At 47.4% G+C, this 19,723-nt stretch overlaps 2 protein-coding genes across 6 annotated transcripts in view; both read right to left on the bottom strand.

Annotated features, from left to right (window-relative positions):
- Positions 1-2,701: 2,701 nt before the first annotated feature.
- lhfpl4b (LHFPL tetraspan subfamily member 4b) lies at positions 2,702-9,393 on the bottom strand. The gene is made up of 7 exons (XM_030055977.1): positions 9,304-9,393; positions 5,538-5,757; positions 5,050-5,254; positions 4,885-4,964; positions 4,175-4,322; positions 4,055-4,091; positions 2,702-2,965 (listed from the first exon to the last, which is right to left on the bottom strand). Exons 2-6 carry the CDS (start codon positions 5,754-5,756, stop codon positions 4,063-4,065), a joined length of 681 nt encoding a protein of 226 aa, XP_029911837.1. The 5' UTR covers position 5,757; positions 9,304-9,393; the 3' UTR covers positions 2,702-2,965; positions 4,055-4,062.
- Positions 9,394-14,768: 5,375 nt separating this feature from the next.
- hdac6 (histone deacetylase 6) overlaps positions 14,769-19,723 on the bottom strand; it is a 22,982-nt gene continuing 18,027 nt past the window's right edge. For 4 of the 5 annotated variants that reach the window (XM_030055010.1, XM_030055013.1, XM_030055011.1 and 1 more), the window contains exons 25-29: positions 19,471-19,689; positions 19,016-19,195; positions 18,587-18,733; positions 18,282-18,410; positions 14,769-14,959 (exon numbers count right to left, since the gene is read on the bottom strand). In XM_030055010.1, coding sequence (XP_029910870.1) covers positions 14,891-14,959; positions 18,282-18,410; positions 18,587-18,733; positions 19,016-19,195; positions 19,471-19,689 — 744 coding nt within the window. In that variant the 3' untranslated portion in view covers positions 14,769-14,890. The remainder of the gene's footprint in view (positions 14,960-18,281; positions 18,411-18,586; positions 18,734-19,015; positions 19,196-19,470; positions 19,690-19,723) is intronic. The other variant, XR_003928428.1, reaches the window with a different exon arrangement.

Below are 19,723 nucleotides of genomic sequence, written 5' to 3'. Positions count from 1 at the left end.
GCGATAGCATTAGCATTAGCATTAGCGTGACCTGCAGCTCTTCCTCCGGGAGGTTAAACACCTTCAGCTTCATCTCTGAGCCAGAAGACTTTCAAAACGTTTTCAAAAAGACTGAATGAGAGACAGTCTGATGTTAAACACTCGGGGCTCTAGTTTCACAGACCTGGCGAGGCGGGGGCACAGCGCAGCTGCACTTCACCAACTGGGTGTGGCCAGGTGGATTTTGAAAGTTTGGCACGCCATGCGCCGTGGTGCAAGTACTCCGCCATCCCTCCTACTGGCATGGGAGGAGAGAAGGCGTGGAGTGGGTTTGACACAGCCGATTCACTTTAAACCAATCAAATGAGCCCCTGTCCTTGCCTTTAAAATGCGCTGCGTGAAGGCGTAATGAACGTTTACACAACTGACATGGAGGTCTACTGCCGCAGGCGGAGCGGAGCCGGTGTAGTGGAAGTCTGGCTGAGCGGCGTGCACACGTCACCAAAACCTCACAGGCAGGTTTCCAGACTGTCAGGCACATTAACAATGTAATAAATACCCACACAAACCACGATTCAATGCTATAATCTTAATCAGCACATAAATTTCTCTCCATATCGACTGTCCCGTCACAACTGATGTCAGATCAAAGGAGATTAGCACCGTTTGTGCTGATTGAGGTTTTGGTGACGTGTGAACACTGCGCCCCTGTCAGCCAAACTTCCACTACACCGGCTGCGCTCCGCCTTGCGCTGAAAGTAGACCTGGCTTCAGATGGCGAGCTTTGGGCGCACCTCGGTGAAGCGTTTTAACACTAAACTGTCACTGTACCAAGCTGAATCTGTCAGCCCCTCCCCCTGCTGCAACACCACTCCCATCTCAGCCTCGGGTTGCGCCGGGAAACTAGAGCCCGTCGTTTTGTCCCGAGTTGAAAAAATGATGAAAACAGTTGACAAGTGAGACATCTTGCCTCTGTCCTATCTCTGACAGCTGCACATGCTCAGTTTGGATCAGGCAGGATGTTCAGCGGGGGAGTGACGTTTGTATTTCAGAGTAAAAGTCACAGCTCAGACTTGATGAAAAAGGCTGGAAGCCTCAGCGCTGACCGGGCTCCATGTGCTGCACAGGTCAAAGGTCACGGCAACATTCAGCACATCTATGTAAAACAGATCTATCCTCTCCTGGGCCAGGCTCTTATTTTTAAATGTTTTATTAAACCCTCTGAACAAAATTCCAAAATTCCCTCATTTCATTTCACAAATATAAAAAACAATATTTTGTTGAGGAGTACAGATTCTAATCTATCTATCCATCTATCCATATATATAGATCTATATCTATATAGATCTATATCTATATATGTGTGTGTGTGTGTGTGTGTGTGTGTGTACATATATATATATAAATATATATATATATATATATATATATATATATATAGGGTTAATATAGGTGACTTCTTCTTGAAGCTCATCAAGAGAATGCCAAGAGTGTGCAAAGCAGTAATCAGAGCAAAGGGTGGCTATTTTGAAGAAACTAGAATATAAAACATGTTTTCAGTTATTTCACCTTTTTTTATTAAGTACATAACTCCACATGTGTTCATTCATAGTTTTGATTCCTTCAGTGAGAATCTACAATGTAAATAGTCATGAAAATAAAGAAAACGCATTGAATGAGAAGGTGTGTCCAAAATTTTGGCCTGACTATCTATCTATCTATCTATCTATCTATCTATATATATATATATATATATATATATATATATATACATACATAAACACACTTTTTTAAAAAAAACTTTTCCTCCGTTTTGACAAGACACAAATAAAAACACAGATTTGGTGTTTGAAGACACTTTTTGCTGGAAAGTGTTTATTCTTATGTAAAAAAAAAAAAAAAAAAAATACAGAAAATAAAAATAACCTTTATGAATGTAAAATAATGACATAATAATGACAGTGAAAACTTCACTTTGACTCTGTCGGCCTCGTGGCCTGGAGTTTCCGCTGCAGAAAATCTGAGAGGAAATCAAAGGATTTTGTCCAGAGGGTCAATGACCTCCAGCCCGCGCTGCCTTCAGGGACGCACAGAGAAACGAGCCTCCTTAGCCGGAGAGGAGGAGGACACAGAAACAGGAAGTAGGTTGAATGGAGGGACATCTGAGTCGGGAGGAGACGGACGGATGGACAGACAGACGGAGAGGGAAACCTGAACGGCAGCTTCCCTCCTCTTCCTCTCTGAACTCTGATCTCCTCCTGTCATCCTCCTCTCTCTCTCTCTCTCTCTCTCTCTCTCTCTCTTATTCTATTTTATTTAACTTTATTATATGTTGTACTGTACTGTTGCTGCTGGAACACCAGAATTTCCCTGGTTGGGATCAATAAAGTGTATCTCTCTATCTATCTCTCTGTCTCTCTCTCTGTCTCTCTCTCTTTCTCTCTCTCTCTGTGTCTCTCTGTCTCTCTCTCTCATCTCCTCTGTTCACCTTTCCCTTCATCCGCTCTCTTGTTGTTCATCTCTCTCTCCTCTCTGATAATATTTCCAGGTCATGTGACCAGTTTTCTAATTTTCCATGTGTTTTTTTTTCTTCATGACTGGAAAACCAGTCTGTAAATTTCCAGGTTTTCATGGGAACTCTGCTGTTCTGTTTTTCCATTTTAAATCGCTCTCTCTCCTCTTTTTCTCCTCACTTCTCCTCCATCCCTTTTTACCCCTCTTCTCTTTCTCCTTTCTCTGCTCTTCATCCCTCCATCCTTTCCACTCCTCGTTTCTCTCCCCATCCTTCTCTCCCCCGTACCTCGGCCTCCTCCCTGAGCACAGACGCCCTCACCTGACTGCCGTCTCCATGACAACAGGAGGGCAAACACGGTTGCTAGGTAACCAGGTGATGATGAGAACAGAACATGGAGGAGAGGAACGATTTCCAGCTTGAGTTTGTATTTTTCTTGGATGTAGACGGCGGAGGAAGAAGAGATCAACCATCCTGCAGAGAGGAGGAGGAGGAGGAGGAGGAGGAGGAGGAGGAGAGGATGGAGAGAAATGGAGAAAAGGAGGAGAGGGGGAGGAAGAGAGGTTTTGTTCATTTCTTCTCTGATGTGAACGTGACTTTTCTCTGCATGTTTTTCAAACGAATGTGTTCAGGTTTAAAAAGGTTAACAGTCCAGGCTCCTCCCCCTCTGCCAGCTCTCGCTGCTCATTGGCCGGTGAATGTTGCCGTGGTGATTTGAGTCTCTGATGGAAAGATGTTGCACTGAATGGTGTCTCAGCTCAGTGGTGTTCAAACTGGGCCCGGGGCCCCCAGGGGGCCTCCTTTAGATTGATGCTGTTTATCATTAGAAATATTCTTTTCTTAGCATTTAAAAAAAAAAATAGTTTCAAGTGTTTTGGTCTTTTTCTTGTAACTTTTTATTAATTTCTTGCTTATAATTTATTCATCGTTTTTTCCAGTTTTTGAAAGAAATCAAGTGAATCTGTTGGGAAAACGTGAAATTAGCAAATTTGCAAATAAATTTACTGGAACATCAGTGTAGCATTTGCCAAAAAGAACAAAATTACAGAAGTAGCACAAAACAAACTATATTTTTTAATGATAAAATCGTCTATTTAAACATCAGATTTGTTGTGTTTAAATACTTGTAAAAAATAATATTTCTTGATATCAGCCACACTGCAGACAAAATGAGTTCAAATGGGGTTGAAGTTAGAAGCCCCCTGGACCAGGTGAGCCAGGAGAGCCAGGAGAGCCAGGAGAGCCAGGTGAGGTTCAGGTGGTTCAGGTGGTTCAGGTGGTTCAGGTGTGGTTCAGGTGGTTCAGGTGAGGTTCAGGTGGTTCAGGTGTGGTTCAGGTGTGGTTCAGGTGAGGTTCAGGTGGTTCAGGTGTGGTTCAGGTGGTTCAGGTGTGGTTCAGGTGGTTCAGGTGAGGTTCAGGTGGTTCAGGTGTGGTTCAGGTGTGGTTCAGGTGTGGTTCAGGTGAGGTTCAGGTGTGGTTCAGGTGGTTCAGGTGTGGTTCAGGTGGTTCAGGTGTGGTTCAGGTGGTTCAGGTGTGTAAATGCTGAGTCATCAGGAGACTCACCTGGCTGGTCAGGCTGACATCAGCAGGCCGGTGGTGACTGCACAGAGACAGAGAGGAGGCGTTAACAGGAGGTCAGGTACACCTGAGAGGACTTTTATTTTGAAAATGGTCCTGTCTCACCCTCCTTGCTGTCGGGCGGCAGCAGGGCGTCCTGTCTGTTGGCGAGGACGAAGGCCAGTGTGGCCAAGATGGCGGCGTCCAGGACGCCCAGGATGGCCAGGATGTAGGCCCAGTGGACGGAGCAGGAGCCCGGGGAGAAGCTGCTCACCTGGACCACGACCAATATCAATATCAATATCAATATCAATATCAGTATCAATATCAAAGCAGTACAGGACCAGCATCACCAATCAAGGTTAAGCCTTAAGGTTAAGGTTAAGCATCAGTGATATCATCAATACAGGATCAATATCATCAGTGTAATCAATAAATCATCAAACATGATCGTGTTAAATTCTCTACTTGATTTAATTTTTCAGCTTTATTTTATTTGTTGTTGTGATTTTTATGGGTTTTTTTTTTGTAAAGTGAGAATCGCACAAATAAAATCTTTTTTTATTATTGTTGTTATTGTTTGTGTTGTTATATTTATTACTGTTATATCATCAAAATGATGATATAACACTTCTCATCTACTTCTCCTGAGCGGAGTGATGTCATCACCTCCTGAGCGGGGTGACGACATCACTTCCTGTGCAGGGTGATGTCATCACCTCCTGAGCGGAGTGATGTCATCACCTCCTGAGCGGGGTGACGACATCACTTCCTGTGCAGGGTGATGTCATCACCTCCTGAGCGGGGTGATGACATCACTTCCTGTGGTGACTCACCGTGTCTCCACACAGAGCTCGCATCTCGGCGCTCTCCCAGGAGTCTGGGAACAGCAGACAGGCGAGAGCGAGACAGAATCCTGCAGAGAGACACACACAGACCGGTGAGAGGCAGACAGGTGAGGGAGAGACAGACAGGTGTGACACTGACCCCCGCCCCCTGACCTGCGGTGAGCTGCAGCCAGGCGCAGATCTTATAGACGGTGGCGGCGTTACAGAACCTGAAGAGGCAGAGACAGACGACGCTGGTCCAGACCGACCAGAGAGACACGCCCACCAGCACCGCCACCGACTGGAAGGCCGGCAGCGGCGTCAGGCTGGACAGACCGCCACGGCAGTCCGGCACGGGCCAGTCCGTCTCCACACACACCTGACACACACACACACACACACACACACACACACACACACACACAGGATTAAGCCTTTGAGCAGATTCATTTGATTTAGTTCTAAAACACAGGAAAAAGGAAATGAGCAACAAGAAGTAACGACCCACAAATGTGCAAAAAGTTACAAGTTGAAATTTTTTTTTTATATTTTTTTGTATTCATTCATTCGTTTCATTTTGTTTTGGCTGGTTTAATTTTTGGGCTGAAAGCGATCAAATCAAGTCGTGTTCTTCCCGACCGTCCATCAGGCTGTGAACGCACCTCAAACAGTCCCAGGGTGCCGCTGGGCGGAGCGGGCCCCGCCCCCTGGTGGCGTCCGCCGGCGGTGCCGATCCAGGACGGCTGCACCAGGACGACCACCTGGATGATGGCGAAGCAGAGCGTGCAGACGGCCCAGAGCACACCCACCGCCCGGGCGCTGCGCACAAACTCCGTCTGATAGAGGCGAGACAGGTCAGAGAGGGCGGGCGACACCGACATGCTGAGAGAGAGACAGACACAGAGAGAGACAGACACCTGAGGCTCAGTATCAGCACAGCCAATCAGGAGCCTCCTGTCGGTCAAAACGTTGAGTCATGCTGCTGAATCATAGCCAGACAATGATGATGTCACTCTGAGGTTGACCTCTGACCTGCAGAGCTGATGTGAAGCGGCTGATGCTGATGACCCCTGATGACCTCTGATGACCCCTGATGACCCTTCATGGTCATTTCTTATTTCTTGTTTCTCATTATGAAAACAGTTTTCTGGACATTCTTTTGACAATATTAAAGGTAACATTTCTAAGTCAATACCAATCCTGCATGAATCTGAATCTTGACATGTAAATATATCATTCATTCATTCATCTTCTAAACCGCTTATCCTCACTAGGGTCGCGGGGGGTTGCTGGAGCCAATCCCAGCGCTCATAGGGCGAAGGCAAGGAAACACCCTGGACAGGTCGCCAGTCCATCGCAGATGTAAATATATATATATATATATATATATATATATATATATATATATATATATTAAATGATAAGGCCCTGTATATAATTTATCGCTCACCTCTACTTGCTGATGTATCTCACTGGGAGGAACTGAGGGGGTCAACCTTTAAAATGATCAATAAATCTGCTGACTGTGACCAGCTGACTGATCTGCTGGTCATAAAACCCCATGATATGAAATGTAATGATTTGGTTTAATATGAAATAATAGAAATTATATTTCGGGCTAACATAAAAGTTGCTGGCAGACTGAGGAAACATGATGGGATCTGTCAAAATAAAAGCCTTGCACAGGTGTTGTGTGGTTGTGTTGTTGTGGTGATGCAGGGCGGCGCTGCTGCTCCACACCGAGGACGAGGAACTGACTTTTGGTTTGAGGAGGAAAATTTATGAAGCTAGATTTTATTTTTATTGGTATTTCTGGAAGGTGGCTCACTTTGACTTCTTCACATGAACAGACAGGCTCTCCTCGCTGTAACCGGCTGTAGCAGCGACGGCGTTTTCAACAGATTATACAACACGTAGATCCAACCGAGCAATCTGATTGGTCAATCAGAAGTTTAGAATGTGCTCAAATGAGGCAGATTCAGCACCACGGACAGTACCTGTAGGATTTTCCATGGAGATGTGCGGCTGTAACTTTGTTCTTGTTATTAATGTGTTAATGTTATCAGTTATTAATTAGCCTATTAATCGTTATTAATTTGTTTAGTCTTAATGAGTAGCCTAGGCCGTTGATTTAATTAATTTGTCAATTTGTTTGCATCTGTACATTGAAATGAACATTTAATAAATCAACACATCTGTGAAAACTGTGGTCTTTATTTCAGAGGTAAATTGATAACAGCCTGAAAAGGTGATTCTATAACTCTGTTCAGCCTTAATGTGACTGCTTACTGTCCTTACTTTTGCTGCTTAGCCACATTAATCGGAGCTGACGTTAAATTGGAGTGACACACCCCCAGCTGAAATAAAACATCTGCCGGTGACTTTATGAAAAGACAGATGTTTGTTCTGGTCGACACTGGAAAGCAGTAGCCTGTATTTAAATATAACTGTTAATATAAGTTGGTTGGAGATAAAGATCAGCTGTGTCGGTGAGTCGTTGTCATGGCAACTGCTAGCTTAAAAATGACTGAGAAGTCGGCAGGAGTATAACTATCAGTCCATGAAAAAATGATTTTTTCCAGCTGATAGTTCCAACATGATTGAGCTAGCAGAGCAGTTTTGTGTTGCTGTGTGTGGTATTTATTCAGTTTTGGGGAATCACGATGTCTAGAAAACATGATAAGCCCAAGCTGGCTGGCTAATCATACATTTTATTTTGTTGGTAATAGTTAATTAATTAATGATAATTAATAATTACACACGAGGGTGTGCTTGACCGTCATTATTATCACGACAGTGATGCGGCCAGGAAGGAGGCGCTTGTGCTGAGTTCCTGGCCGAGCACACCCTCTCCTGTGATAGGCTACTGCTTCAAACTCAGTCACCCTCTTCATGCTTGCTTGAGCAGCAAGGTTATGGATAGTGGCCGGTTAAGGCCACCAGTGACACGCACTAAGTGGTATGCTCTTTCTTTTATACCTCAAGCGATTAGGCAGCACAACAAGCACTTTAAACGTACATTTGGAGAACTTCTTTAGTCTTATGAGAGTACTTAATGTTAATTTATGATCTTCTTTTTTTCTTTTGTGTGTGTGAATTTGATGTTAATGTATTAACTAGGCCTGTAACCATAGGCACGCATGCAGTATTTACTTTTAAACTGAGGTCTTGTGGGGGCATGACGGTGGGTATAAGCGCTGTAATTTCCATTTTAATGGATGAAATAAACTTGACTTGAACTTGACTTGACTTGAACTCTCCTGTCCTGAACACACTCCTCACTCCAGCTCAGGACTCTGTTCCTGTTGCAGGTTTTTAAAATTCAAATGCCAGAAAGATAAAAAAAAAAAAGTGAAACAACTTGTGGACACACACACTCTCTCTCTCTCTCTCTCTCTCTCTCTCTCTCTCTCTCTCTCCTCTCTCTCCTCTCTCTCTCTCTCCTCTCTCTCCTCTCTCTCCTCTCTCTCTCTCTCTCTCTCTCTCTCCTCTCTCTGTGTGTGTGTGTGTCAGAGATCAGCAGCAGTTTCCTGACAGTGGGATGAGACCAACTGACAGGACCATGAATGCATCACGCACGCACGCACGTGCACGTACGCACATCATCTGAACTGGATGTGAATCAAACTGATTCCTTTATGCGTGACAGGCGCGTGCACGTCAACATTCAGCATCGGGATGACTCGCTTGTCATATTGTACAGGTATGATGTGTGATATGATAACTGTTTTTCTTTTTTTTACATTAATATACAGTGCAGTCTAAGCACTTTTACTTGTATAGCGCTTTTCTGTGTCTTTCATACTCACTGTTGACACATATCAGAAGGGTTTCTTTTTTTATATATACGCTATTTTGTACCTTTGTACTCCATTTTTGTAGAAACACGACACTGAGGAGCGTCCTCCTGTATTTGGAAAAGGGGGGCAGGATACAGATAAGCTCTGCTTCCTCCTGTCCCTCCTCGAGCCTTTTTTTGTTGTCTCTCTTTTTTGTATCTTTTTTCTTTTCATCACCTTTTCTCTGCTGTGTAAACACCTCGTGTCTTGTGATTGTTGTTTTTTCCGGCATCGAGGTAAATAAAGAAAACTGAAAACTGAAACTGGATAAACGCATGAAAACGCGCACGCGCTCAGCCCGCTGCAGCGCGTGCCTCCATCACGCAGCCGGACAACCAAACACACCGACGAGCCGACGGCGTGCGCGCGCACGTGCACGAGCACAGTTTACGCAAATGTTAACGTTAAAATAATCTGCAGGAATATTTGAAACTGAAGGCTCTGTGACAGACCTGCACACACACGCGCGAGCGCACGCGCACGCGCACGCGACGCTTCAGTCTGAAATGTCGGAAATGTGAAAATGTCTGCAGGAACCAAACAGCAGCGACACAGAAAAATATTAAAAATATCCAAATATTCAAATTACCTGAGAGATGCTGAGGCTCCGCCGTCTGTCTGCTAACCTGTCTGTCGCTCAGCCCGCCTGTCTGTCTGTCTGTGCGTGCGTGTGTGTGTGTGTGTGTGCAGGATCAGAGGCTGCAGAGAGACGATGGAGAGAGAGAGAGAGAGAGAGAGAAAACGATTTAACTCCCTACGTCATAATGATAATAATAATAATGATGATGATGATGAGCATAATAATAATAATAATAATAATAATAATAATAATAATAATGGCGGACCTCCGGATCAGGAGAAATCAGGTCACATCTTCACCGGAAACACAAGATGGAGGAGAATCTCTGCTGTTGATGTTTGTCACTGCGGGGGGGCACACACACACACGCACACACACACACACACACACACACATACACACACACACACACACACACACACACACACACACACACACACACACACACACACACACATACACACACACACACACACACACGCACACACACACACACACACACACTCAAGAATAAAACAATAAAATGTAGAGATTTAAAAACATGAGAATAAAGAGGAGCTTGAATCAAAGGAGGTAAAGTAAAGAGGTGAGAACAGAGCTGACTGCGTGGCGCCCCCTGCAGGCACCGCCCTCCTCCTCTACTGCAGTTACTGAGCGCCTACATTTCCCAGAATGCTTCTACAAGCAGAGCAGCAGCATTAAAGGTCCATTCTACTCATTCTTAATGCTTTTCCATGTTAACAAACATTTTATCAATAAAGATTTCAGAGCGCAGAGTCAGACTGTGAGTTTGTGGCTGAAGCAGCTCACTGCTCGCTTTGGGAGGAGATCAGAGGAACGTTCTGGAACATGCAGAGGAACCGGGACGGAGGTTTGACTTTTCCATTCAGCTGCTGCTTCCACATGAATGTAGACAGAGAGAGAAACTCATAAAAAAAAAAGAAAAAAAAAAAAGAAATGACCTGAAAATTAATGAGAAAAAAATAAAATTATCACAAAAAAAAAAAAAAAAAAAAAAACAACCCTACAAAAAAGTCCAGAAACCTATATTTGGTATTATTGATATTTAAAATTATGTTGCAGGTTAAAAATCACCATCACCATTCACAGCATGTGGTAAATTTGCAGATGACTGCAGGTGAATGCAGGTCTCAGTGAAGATGACAGATAAAAGCTTCTGTTGGTTATGATGTTGTCATTTCCTGGAGCTCAGGGTCAAGAAACTGAAAGAGCGAGTGACCTCAGGAGGAACGAGAGCAGCTGCAGGAGTGAAGACGTACACACACCTGACTCTGACCACGTTACGGCTCTGCTGAGTCCATCAGCACGTCACACACACATTTGGAAAACTTTTTTAGCTATATGTGTATTTAATGTTAATTTATTATCTTTGCCTGTAACTATAGGCATGCATGTTATTTACTCTGAATTGAGGTCTTGTGAGGGTATGACGGTGGGTACAAGCACTGTAATTTCCATTTTTATGGATGAAATAAACTTGACTTGAAAAAAAATCTTTTCATGCTAATTTTCAAGTCTCTTTAATTTTCTAGTTTTTTGTTTGCTTTATCTCAGGTCATTTTCTTGCAATGCCTTTTTTTGAAATCTCACATCATTTCCTTCTGATTTTTTTTTTTTTTTTTTTTTTTTTTTTTTTTTAGGCCTTTTTATGTTGCTTAATTTCAGGTGATTTGCTTTTTTCCCTAATTTTCAGTTCATTTCTCATGAAGTTGCTCACTGCCTTGTTCTCTGTGTTTGTGAAGGAAATGAAATAAATTTGTCAGGTTGCAGAGGAGGGAGCCTGCCAGGACAGGTCATCCACAGCAGAGCAGAAAGTATTTATTGCACACATAAATCATCCACCCACCTGAATTAATGATCATTTCCTCCACCTCTTCCTGTCCTGTTCCTTTAAAGATGTGCAGGGGTGTATTCAGCGCAGACGTACCGGTGTGTAACGTCAAGCTAACGGAAATGATAAAGCTCTGAACAGCCTGTTGCATTACGCGGCGTTGCAAGTATGGAAGCCGAGAGGGCCATTCTCCTCGCGATTGTAGCCGAAGAACTGACTGAGCAGGACATTACTTTACATGGATCATTAATTATAGGGGTACTGCAATACATTCAATGTCCACTATGAAAAAAACAGTTATTGTTAAACATTGTTTCCAAGATTTGTACCATAGGCCTACACAAATGAGTTTTAAGTCATAAGTTGAATAAAAGGTGCCATATTATTGAAAAAACACAAACAAACAATAAACTATGTCTGATTTATCAGCGCAGTTAACACATAGGCTACATGTGCTTTTACCTCTTCAAATGATGGGTAACATTTTAAACATAATCTGCACTAATATAGCGACTTGGAAGCCATGATGGAGCTCTAGCGTTTTAAATCACGGAGGCTTAAATACAGGCTGATGCTGATTGGATAACACCTGTGACACGCCCACAAAACGTCGAAAACTACCTGTGAGGCATGTTGCTCTCTGTTACAAGACGTTACGACCAAACAGATCATTCAACGAGACGACGTCACACAACGTTACGTATCGTAACGCCGCTGAATACATCCCTGCTGTCAGCACCTGGAAACGTGACGTCACTGCAGACTAGTGGCGGCACGTTTACGCAGCAAAGTGAAAAGTGGAGTGAAAACCCTGACAGGACAGAGGCAGAGCTCAGCTTCCAGCCTCTGACCTCTGAACAGCTGTGATGCAGCTCAGGGTTTATCAGGACGACTGCTGGACGCCAAACTGTGTGTGTGTGTGTGTGTGTGTGTGTGTGTGTGTGTGTGTGTGTGAGCTTCTGGATGTGCAGAAGAACACAGAACATTAAAGAACATCAGATTCTGACCTGGAGATGAATAATAATCAGTGAAGTGGCACCGCAGTGCCTCATGGGTAATCACACACAGCCTCTCTCTCGATGTGGAGGTGTTTCTCCTCCCTGCTGCCGGGCCTTTACTTAACGAACCCAAAGAGAGTTGTTTTTTTGTTTTGTTTTGTTTTTGTTTGTTAAACCCATTTGCTATTAATCAGAATGTTCATTTCTTTGACCCGACCCGTCTGTCCTGCTCTGTCCTCCTGCTCCAAAAGGCTTGTCCTGAGTCTCTTCATGAATCCTGGCTGTGTTTTGGGTGTAACATGCAGTGAACCAATCAGAGGCCGTCTCCCGTCCCCTCTAACAGCCAGGTGTGTCCCACCTTGGTGGGCTGCTGTTCTAATGGAGGATTCTCCAGGTAAGAAGGAAGGAGACGGAGTGAAAGCTCCCGAGCAGATCAGGACTCCATCTGAGCTCCCTGAGGTGAAGCAGCGTCCCTGCCCTGTGTGTGGGACAAGCAGAGCGGACGCTCGCCGGCGCCCCCTATGGAGGCCACCATCACTGTCTGATGATGAGCTTCAGACAGCAGAGAGACCTGCAGCTCAGTGATCAGACTGAACAGAGCCTCAGACACACGACATGCAGTAAAAAACTGTTTTTATTGCAGTAATAATCAGCTGCTGGGATCAACTTCCTGTTGGACATGTGCTTTTTGGAGAAGAAAAGAATAAAAAGAGAGATACATATAAACAAACCTTAATTCCAATAAAACAATGACAAGGCAGGTGTAAAAAGGTACTGCAGCTCAGAAACAGAATATTGCACAAGTTACAGAAGAAATCATACTGATGTTTACTGGAACAAAGTTTAACTTCTAAATAAAATGATAATACACGACGGTGCCTTCACTTGCACACCAGAACCTGGGAGAATTAAAATGTGCAGGTGAACATCTGAGTGACCGGAGGAGCGCTTGATTCTTTTGTGTTCTGACAAAAATGAGAACAAATCAAACACACCTCGTCCTGTTCAGAGAGTTTACGGCGACTCTTCTGAAGGAGACAGAATCAAACGCTCCCGCGCTCGATGTCCCTCTGCTGGGAGCCGGATTTAAAGCTTCGTGTGACGGTGAAACACAGCAAACACACTCTAATCTAAACTTTACAAACCGCAGTGAGAGAGGAAGCAGAAAGGCGTGTGGATCCTTTCTGACCGAAGCAGATTTAACGTCAGGAGACTGAAGATGATTTCCCAGCAGCAGACGCTCGCCTGTGTTAGCTTAGCATCGTGCTAACGGCGTGTTGGTGTGTTCGTGTGCCGCGTCTGCAGGAGGAAACTCATCTTCATATTCAACGACACACTCACACACAAAAACGGTTCTAAGAGCTGGTTCTTTAGGTTTGCACCGGAGAACGTTGAGCACCAGGCTGGGACGCTTCCAGAGTCTGAGATGTTCCAAATCACACTGATTCCACCAATCAGATGCTTCCAAATCGTCACGGCTCCGCGTTCGCTGCATCTGATTGGCTTGGAAGAGAAAAACATCCCGCTCAGCGACGTTCAGCGGGGCGGCCGCCGGGTCACATGACCTGGCAGCCCGGCGGCGAGCACGCTGAGCGGGTCGTCTGCAGCACACGGCACAGGAGAACCTTAAGACGCTGGTGAGTTTGGAACAGAACATCATCAGGACCCAGAGGCTGCTGGTGAGGCGTCACATGTCCAGGGAATGGAACCTGCGACCTGCTGCAGGTGGTCAGCACGGCTCTGAGAACCACACCAGGAGGAAACAGCCCTCTTTGTTTTGCATTACGTCTGAAGGTGCTGTGTCTTTTGGCCGCTGTGGGACACCGTACAGTCCAGCTGGAGGCGGCTAGGACCACATGTCCCATAAAGCACCACTGCTGTTGGCTACAGTATCCATGGCAACACACTCAACAGTCCAATCACATTCTGTTATCAACATCAAACCGACTGAAGAGAGAGACAGACATAACCCCGCCCCCGCTGGCGGCCATATTGGAGGACTGATCATCTGACTGATTTATTTACATGTCACCTTGTTAGCTAGCTAACCATCACTGTCCTATTCTGATTAGCATGTCAGCTAACAGAGCTCACACACACACACACACACACACACACACACACACACACACATCACACACACACACACACACACACACACACACACATCACACACACACACACACACACACACACACACACACACACACACACACATCACACACACATCACACACACACACCAAGCTGCTTCAGCTGGTCCAAGTTTCACATTTACACTAATAGGAGGCAGACAGACAGGAACAGACAGACAGACAGACAGACAGACAGACAGACAGGAACAGACAGACAGACAGGCAGACAGACAGGTGGACAGACAGGTGGACAGACAGACAGGCAGACAGACAGACAGACAGACAGACAGACAGGAACAGACAGGCAGACAGACAGGTGGACAGACAGACAGACAAACAGGTGGACAGACAGACAGGTGGACAGACAGACAGACAGGTGGACAGACAGACAGACAGACAGGAACAGACAGGCAGACAGACAGGTGGACAGACAGACAGACAAACAGGTGGACAGACAGGAGGACAGACAGACAGACAGGTGGACAGACAGACAGGCAGACAGACAGACAGACAGGTGGACAGACAGACAGACAGACAAGCAGACAGACAGGTGGACAGACAGGCAGACAGACAGGTGGACAGACAGACAGACAGGTGGTGCTGCAGCTCCTCTCAGCTCCAGGGCTGCAGTTCCTCTCCAAACTTGGCGCAGTGCGCTGCGTTTTTAGCCTCCAGCAGAACCTGCAGGGAGGACACACACCGTCACTCTGCTGACCCCTGACCCTGACCCCGACCCCTGACCCCGACCCCTGACCCTGACCCTGACCCTGACCCCGACACTGACCCCGACCCTAACCCTGACCCCGACACTGACCCCGACCCTGACCCCGACCCCGACCCTGACCCTGACCCTGACCCCGACCCTGACCCCGACCCCAACCCCTGACCCCGACCCTGACCCCGACCCTGACCCCGACCCTGACCCTGACCCCGACCCTGACCCCAACCCTGACCCCGACCCTGACCCTGACCCCGACCCTGACCCCCTAACCCTAACCCCTAGCTATCACCCCAAACATACATTCCGCGGTCTCATCAAATCACAACTCATCCGTTTTCACAGAATTTGTTCCAACATCGACGATTTCCACAAAGCCACCAATACACTTTTCCATAGCCTCAGATCCAGAGGATATTCAAAACGCTTCCTCCGCTACATCAAAGACTCCACCTTGGCCTCTCTCGCTCCCACTCGCTCATCTCCTCCCTCATCTGCTCCCCCAGCCCAGGTCCAGGGATCCGAGCCGTCGCCTCCCTCCCCCTACCTGAACCAAGGTTTGTATCCTCACCCCCACCCCCTCCCAGACCCTAACCCCCAACCTACCCCTTTCCCTAACCCTAACCATCCCCCACCCCCTACGCCTCACCCTAACCCTCTCCCCTACCCTAACCAGGGTCTGTATCCCTCTTCCCGCCCCCATCCCCACCCTAACCCCCAACCTACCCCCTTCCCTAACCCTAACCATCCCCCACCCCCTACGCCTCACCCTAACCCTAACCCCTACCCGAACCAGGGTTTGTATCCCTCCTCCCACCCCCACCCCGACCCTAACCCCCAACCCACCCCTTTCCCTAACCCTAACCTTCCCCCACTCCCTACGCCTCACCCTAACCCTCTCCCCTACCCTAACCAGGGTTTGTATCCCTCCTCCCACCCCCTCCCAGACCCTAACCCCCAACCCACCCCTTTCCCTAACCCTAACCATCCCCCACCCCCTACGCCTCACCCTAACCCTCCCCCCTACCCGAACCAGGGTGTGTATCCCTCCTCCCACCCCCACCCCGACCCTAACCCCCAACCCACCCCTTTCCCTAACCCTAACCTGCCCCAGCCTAACCCCCTCCCCTTCCCCCACCCCCAGGAAGGCGACCGCTCGGATCCCACCCAGGTAAATACAGCCACACAACAACACATACCTTCTTCCCCTCCACGTCTCATACCTTTTGTTTCCACCTTCTCACATAAGATAACAGGTTTCCATCACATAGTTAAACACAATTTTACAAGATTACAGACACATCACCCGGCCTTCTCCAATCATAAAGTCATTTCCGCCTACCGTAAACATAAGAGCCTCCAGTCCATCCTCACCAGATCCAAATTTACCGACAATAGACCCGCACCTCCACTCCCACACAGTCATCACTATAAATCCAGAAAATTCATCCAGAACCCACACACCAAAACTGCACACCCCACCCTAGGCTCCCTCTCCATCTCCACCTCCAATGTCATCTACATCATCACTTGCACACTTTGCCATAAACACTACATAGGAGAAACAAAACACTCCATCCATACCCGGTTATCCCAACACTTATATAACATCGGGGAAGGTCGACTTACCACCCCTCTGGTACAACATTTCCAGACCCACCCACCCACCCACCTCATAATCTCAGGACTCGAGAACAATGACCGTTGGTCCTGCGGGCAGAGGAAGAGAGCGGAGAAGATTTGGATCCACAGGCTTGGGACCACCACACCGGGAGGACTCAACGCTGACTAAGTAGCAAACCACAACCATCCACTCCCGGTGTGGTCGTCCCTTCCCTGGTCCTGCTTTTTTGGCCTCGCGGGTCCCTAAACCAACATACAAACAGCATAGCCCAAGGGATAGAGTCTCCAGCTACGGTGCAGGAGACCGGGGTTCGATTCCCCGTCTGGGGAGGAGGACATCTCTTCTTAGTCTTTTTTAGGAATTGAGTTTTAATTATTTATTGATGAATTTTAGAGGATGGTGGGGAGACCTAATTTATTATCCGAGTTTTATATAGTGTGTTTTATATATTTCTTTTATATATTATATAATTTTCTTATCGTTTTTATGATTGGTGTGACTTTTAGCACTTTACAATTTTATCAGCACTTATTTATTATAGCACTTATTTTAGACCTCCCCCCAGACTCTGAATTGTATTTATTATAGCACTTACATTATTTATTATTCTGTTATTTATTATTTATTATTTTTTTTTATTTATTACTATATGATGTGTCCTCCTCCCCCAGGGATCCGTGGGGCCGGGACCGGGGTGGAGCCCCCACTCCCAAACTAACTTGGGGGTGTGGACTCCACCCCGTTACCCTTTATAGTATTGGTAAAACCTCATAGCAGGCCCCTCCTCCTCTGCCGTGGATGCTCTGCCTGGGGACCAACCCCTGGCCCCCTCGGGAGGGGCTTCCACCTCCCTTACATCCGCCCACCTTATCAGATCTGTAGGCCAGTGCACCTGAATTATATCCCTAACAACTAACCCCAACCCTAACCCAACCCTGACCCCGACCCTGACCCCGACCCTGACCCCGACCCCGACCCTGACCCCAACCCTGACCCCGACCCTGACCCTGACCCCGACCCTGACCCCCAACCCTAACCCCAACCCTGACCCCCGACCCTAACCCTGACCCTGACCCCGACCCCTGACCCTGACCCCGACCTAAACCCCGACCCTGACCCCCAACCCTAACCCTGACCCCTGACCCTGACCCCGACACTGACCCCAACCCCTGACCCCCAACCCTAACCCTGACCCCTGACCCCGACCCCTGACCCTGACCCCGACACTGACCCCGACCCTGACCCCGACCCTGACCTAAACCCCGATCCTGACCCCTGACCCTGACCCCTGACCTCTGACCCCGACACTGACCCCAACCCTGACCCCCAACCCTAACCCTGACCCCGACCTAAACCCAGACCCTGACCCTGACACTGACCTAAACCCTGACCCCAACCCTGACCCCTGACCTAAACCCTGACCCTGACACTGACCCCTGAACCTGACCCCTGACCCCCGACCCTAACCCTGACCCCGACCGACCCCGACCCCGTCCCAGTGCTCTGCTGACGCACAGAAATACATTTCTACCAGCACTTTTACTGTAAAGACGAAACACAGCAGGCAGCTGGAGGCCTGAGACACACACACACACACACACACACACACACACACACACACACACACGCACACACACACGCACACGCACACACACAGGTACCTTGTTGTGTATGTAGGCCTCACACAGGTAGCACCACACTGACAGATCAGCGAAGCTCAGCACGATGGGATGTTCTGCCACCACGCCGTGGGTCACCATGTGCTCGTTTATATAACGACCACAATACACCTGACACACACACACACACACACACACACACACACACACACACAGACACACACACACACACACTCACACACACACACACACACACACACACACACACACACACACAGAAACACATGAAGAAATAAATACATGCAATCACCTGCTAAAAGGTGCGACAGGGAGGTGAGACAGCCTACCTGGTAGCAGGTGAGACAGGTCCAGTTCTCGGCGTCAGAGCCACAGTCCTGGCAGGGCAGGAAGACGTCGATACCTGCAGGTGGGAGGGGCTTAACTGCGTCCAGATGAGGACACCAAGGCAGAGGGTCCACCACGTACATGGCGCTCTGAGAGACAGACAGGTAGACAGACAGACAGACAGACAGGTGAGTGGCTCCTGGAGAAACTAAAGTCTAAACCCAAAGCAGATTAGTCTTCTTCTTGAGACTCTTCACACACCTGCTCTTATTTATTATTATCACAATTATAGATTTAAAATTTGTTACAGGCCAGTTTTCAACCCTCTCTTAAAGCTTTTGTTCCACCTCCTGTGTGTGTGTGTGTGTGTGTGTGTGTGTGTGTGTGTGTGTGTGTGTGTAAGTGTGTGTGTGTGTGTGTGTGTGCTGTACCTCGGCTACACAGAGCAGCTCCAGAGCGGCCTGGGGCTTCGACCAACCACACGCTCCCTCCACCTCTGGCTCCGCCCCCCTGGCGACCTCACCACCTCCGATGGCAACTGACTCTGCGGTCGCCTCGGCAACAGCCTGGTTTCCAACGGCAACTGACTCTGAGGTCGCCCCGGCAACAGCCTGTTGAAGGTGGACAGGTTAACAGGATAAGTCGGGAAGTTGAACTGAACTTTCCTGAACAAATCAGAAGAGGCGGACGTTAGCAGCAGGTGAGCTACAACCCGGCTGTTTGGACCTCTGACCTCTGACCTCTGACCTCAGGAACAGCATGAAGACGAAGGTATAATCTAAAGGTCACTTACAAATAATTTAAAGAGAAATCTGCAGAGAAAAAAATGTGAAAATGATTGTAGAATTAGATTCAAAGTTTATTTTTCAGCGTCTAAAAGACTCACCTGGGGCTGCAGCGGGCTGGCTGCTGATTGGCTCTTCTCAGCTGTCACTCCATCAGACTCCGCCTTCACCTCAACCTCACTGGAGCTCTTCGGAGGGCTGGGACGGACCTTCTGCCTAGCCCCGCCCACCGGAGTGGACGAAGGAGTGGGATTGGCTGAGGTAGTTTGAGTGATGTCCAGGCTGGCCAATCCCTGAGCGAGCTGCTCCACCCCGCCGTCCTGACAGGAGCAGAGACACCAGGGGGAGGAGTCA

Source organism: Myripristis murdjan, chromosome 7 (assembly GCF_902150065.1).
Source record: "Myripristis murdjan chromosome 7, fMyrMur1.1, whole genome shotgun sequence".
Taxonomy (NCBI): domain Eukaryota; kingdom Metazoa; phylum Chordata; class Actinopteri; order Holocentriformes; family Holocentridae; genus Myripristis; species Myripristis murdjan.
The sequence above is the reverse complement of the archived record's forward strand: the minus strand, read 5'-3'. Positions and strand labels throughout refer to the sequence as shown.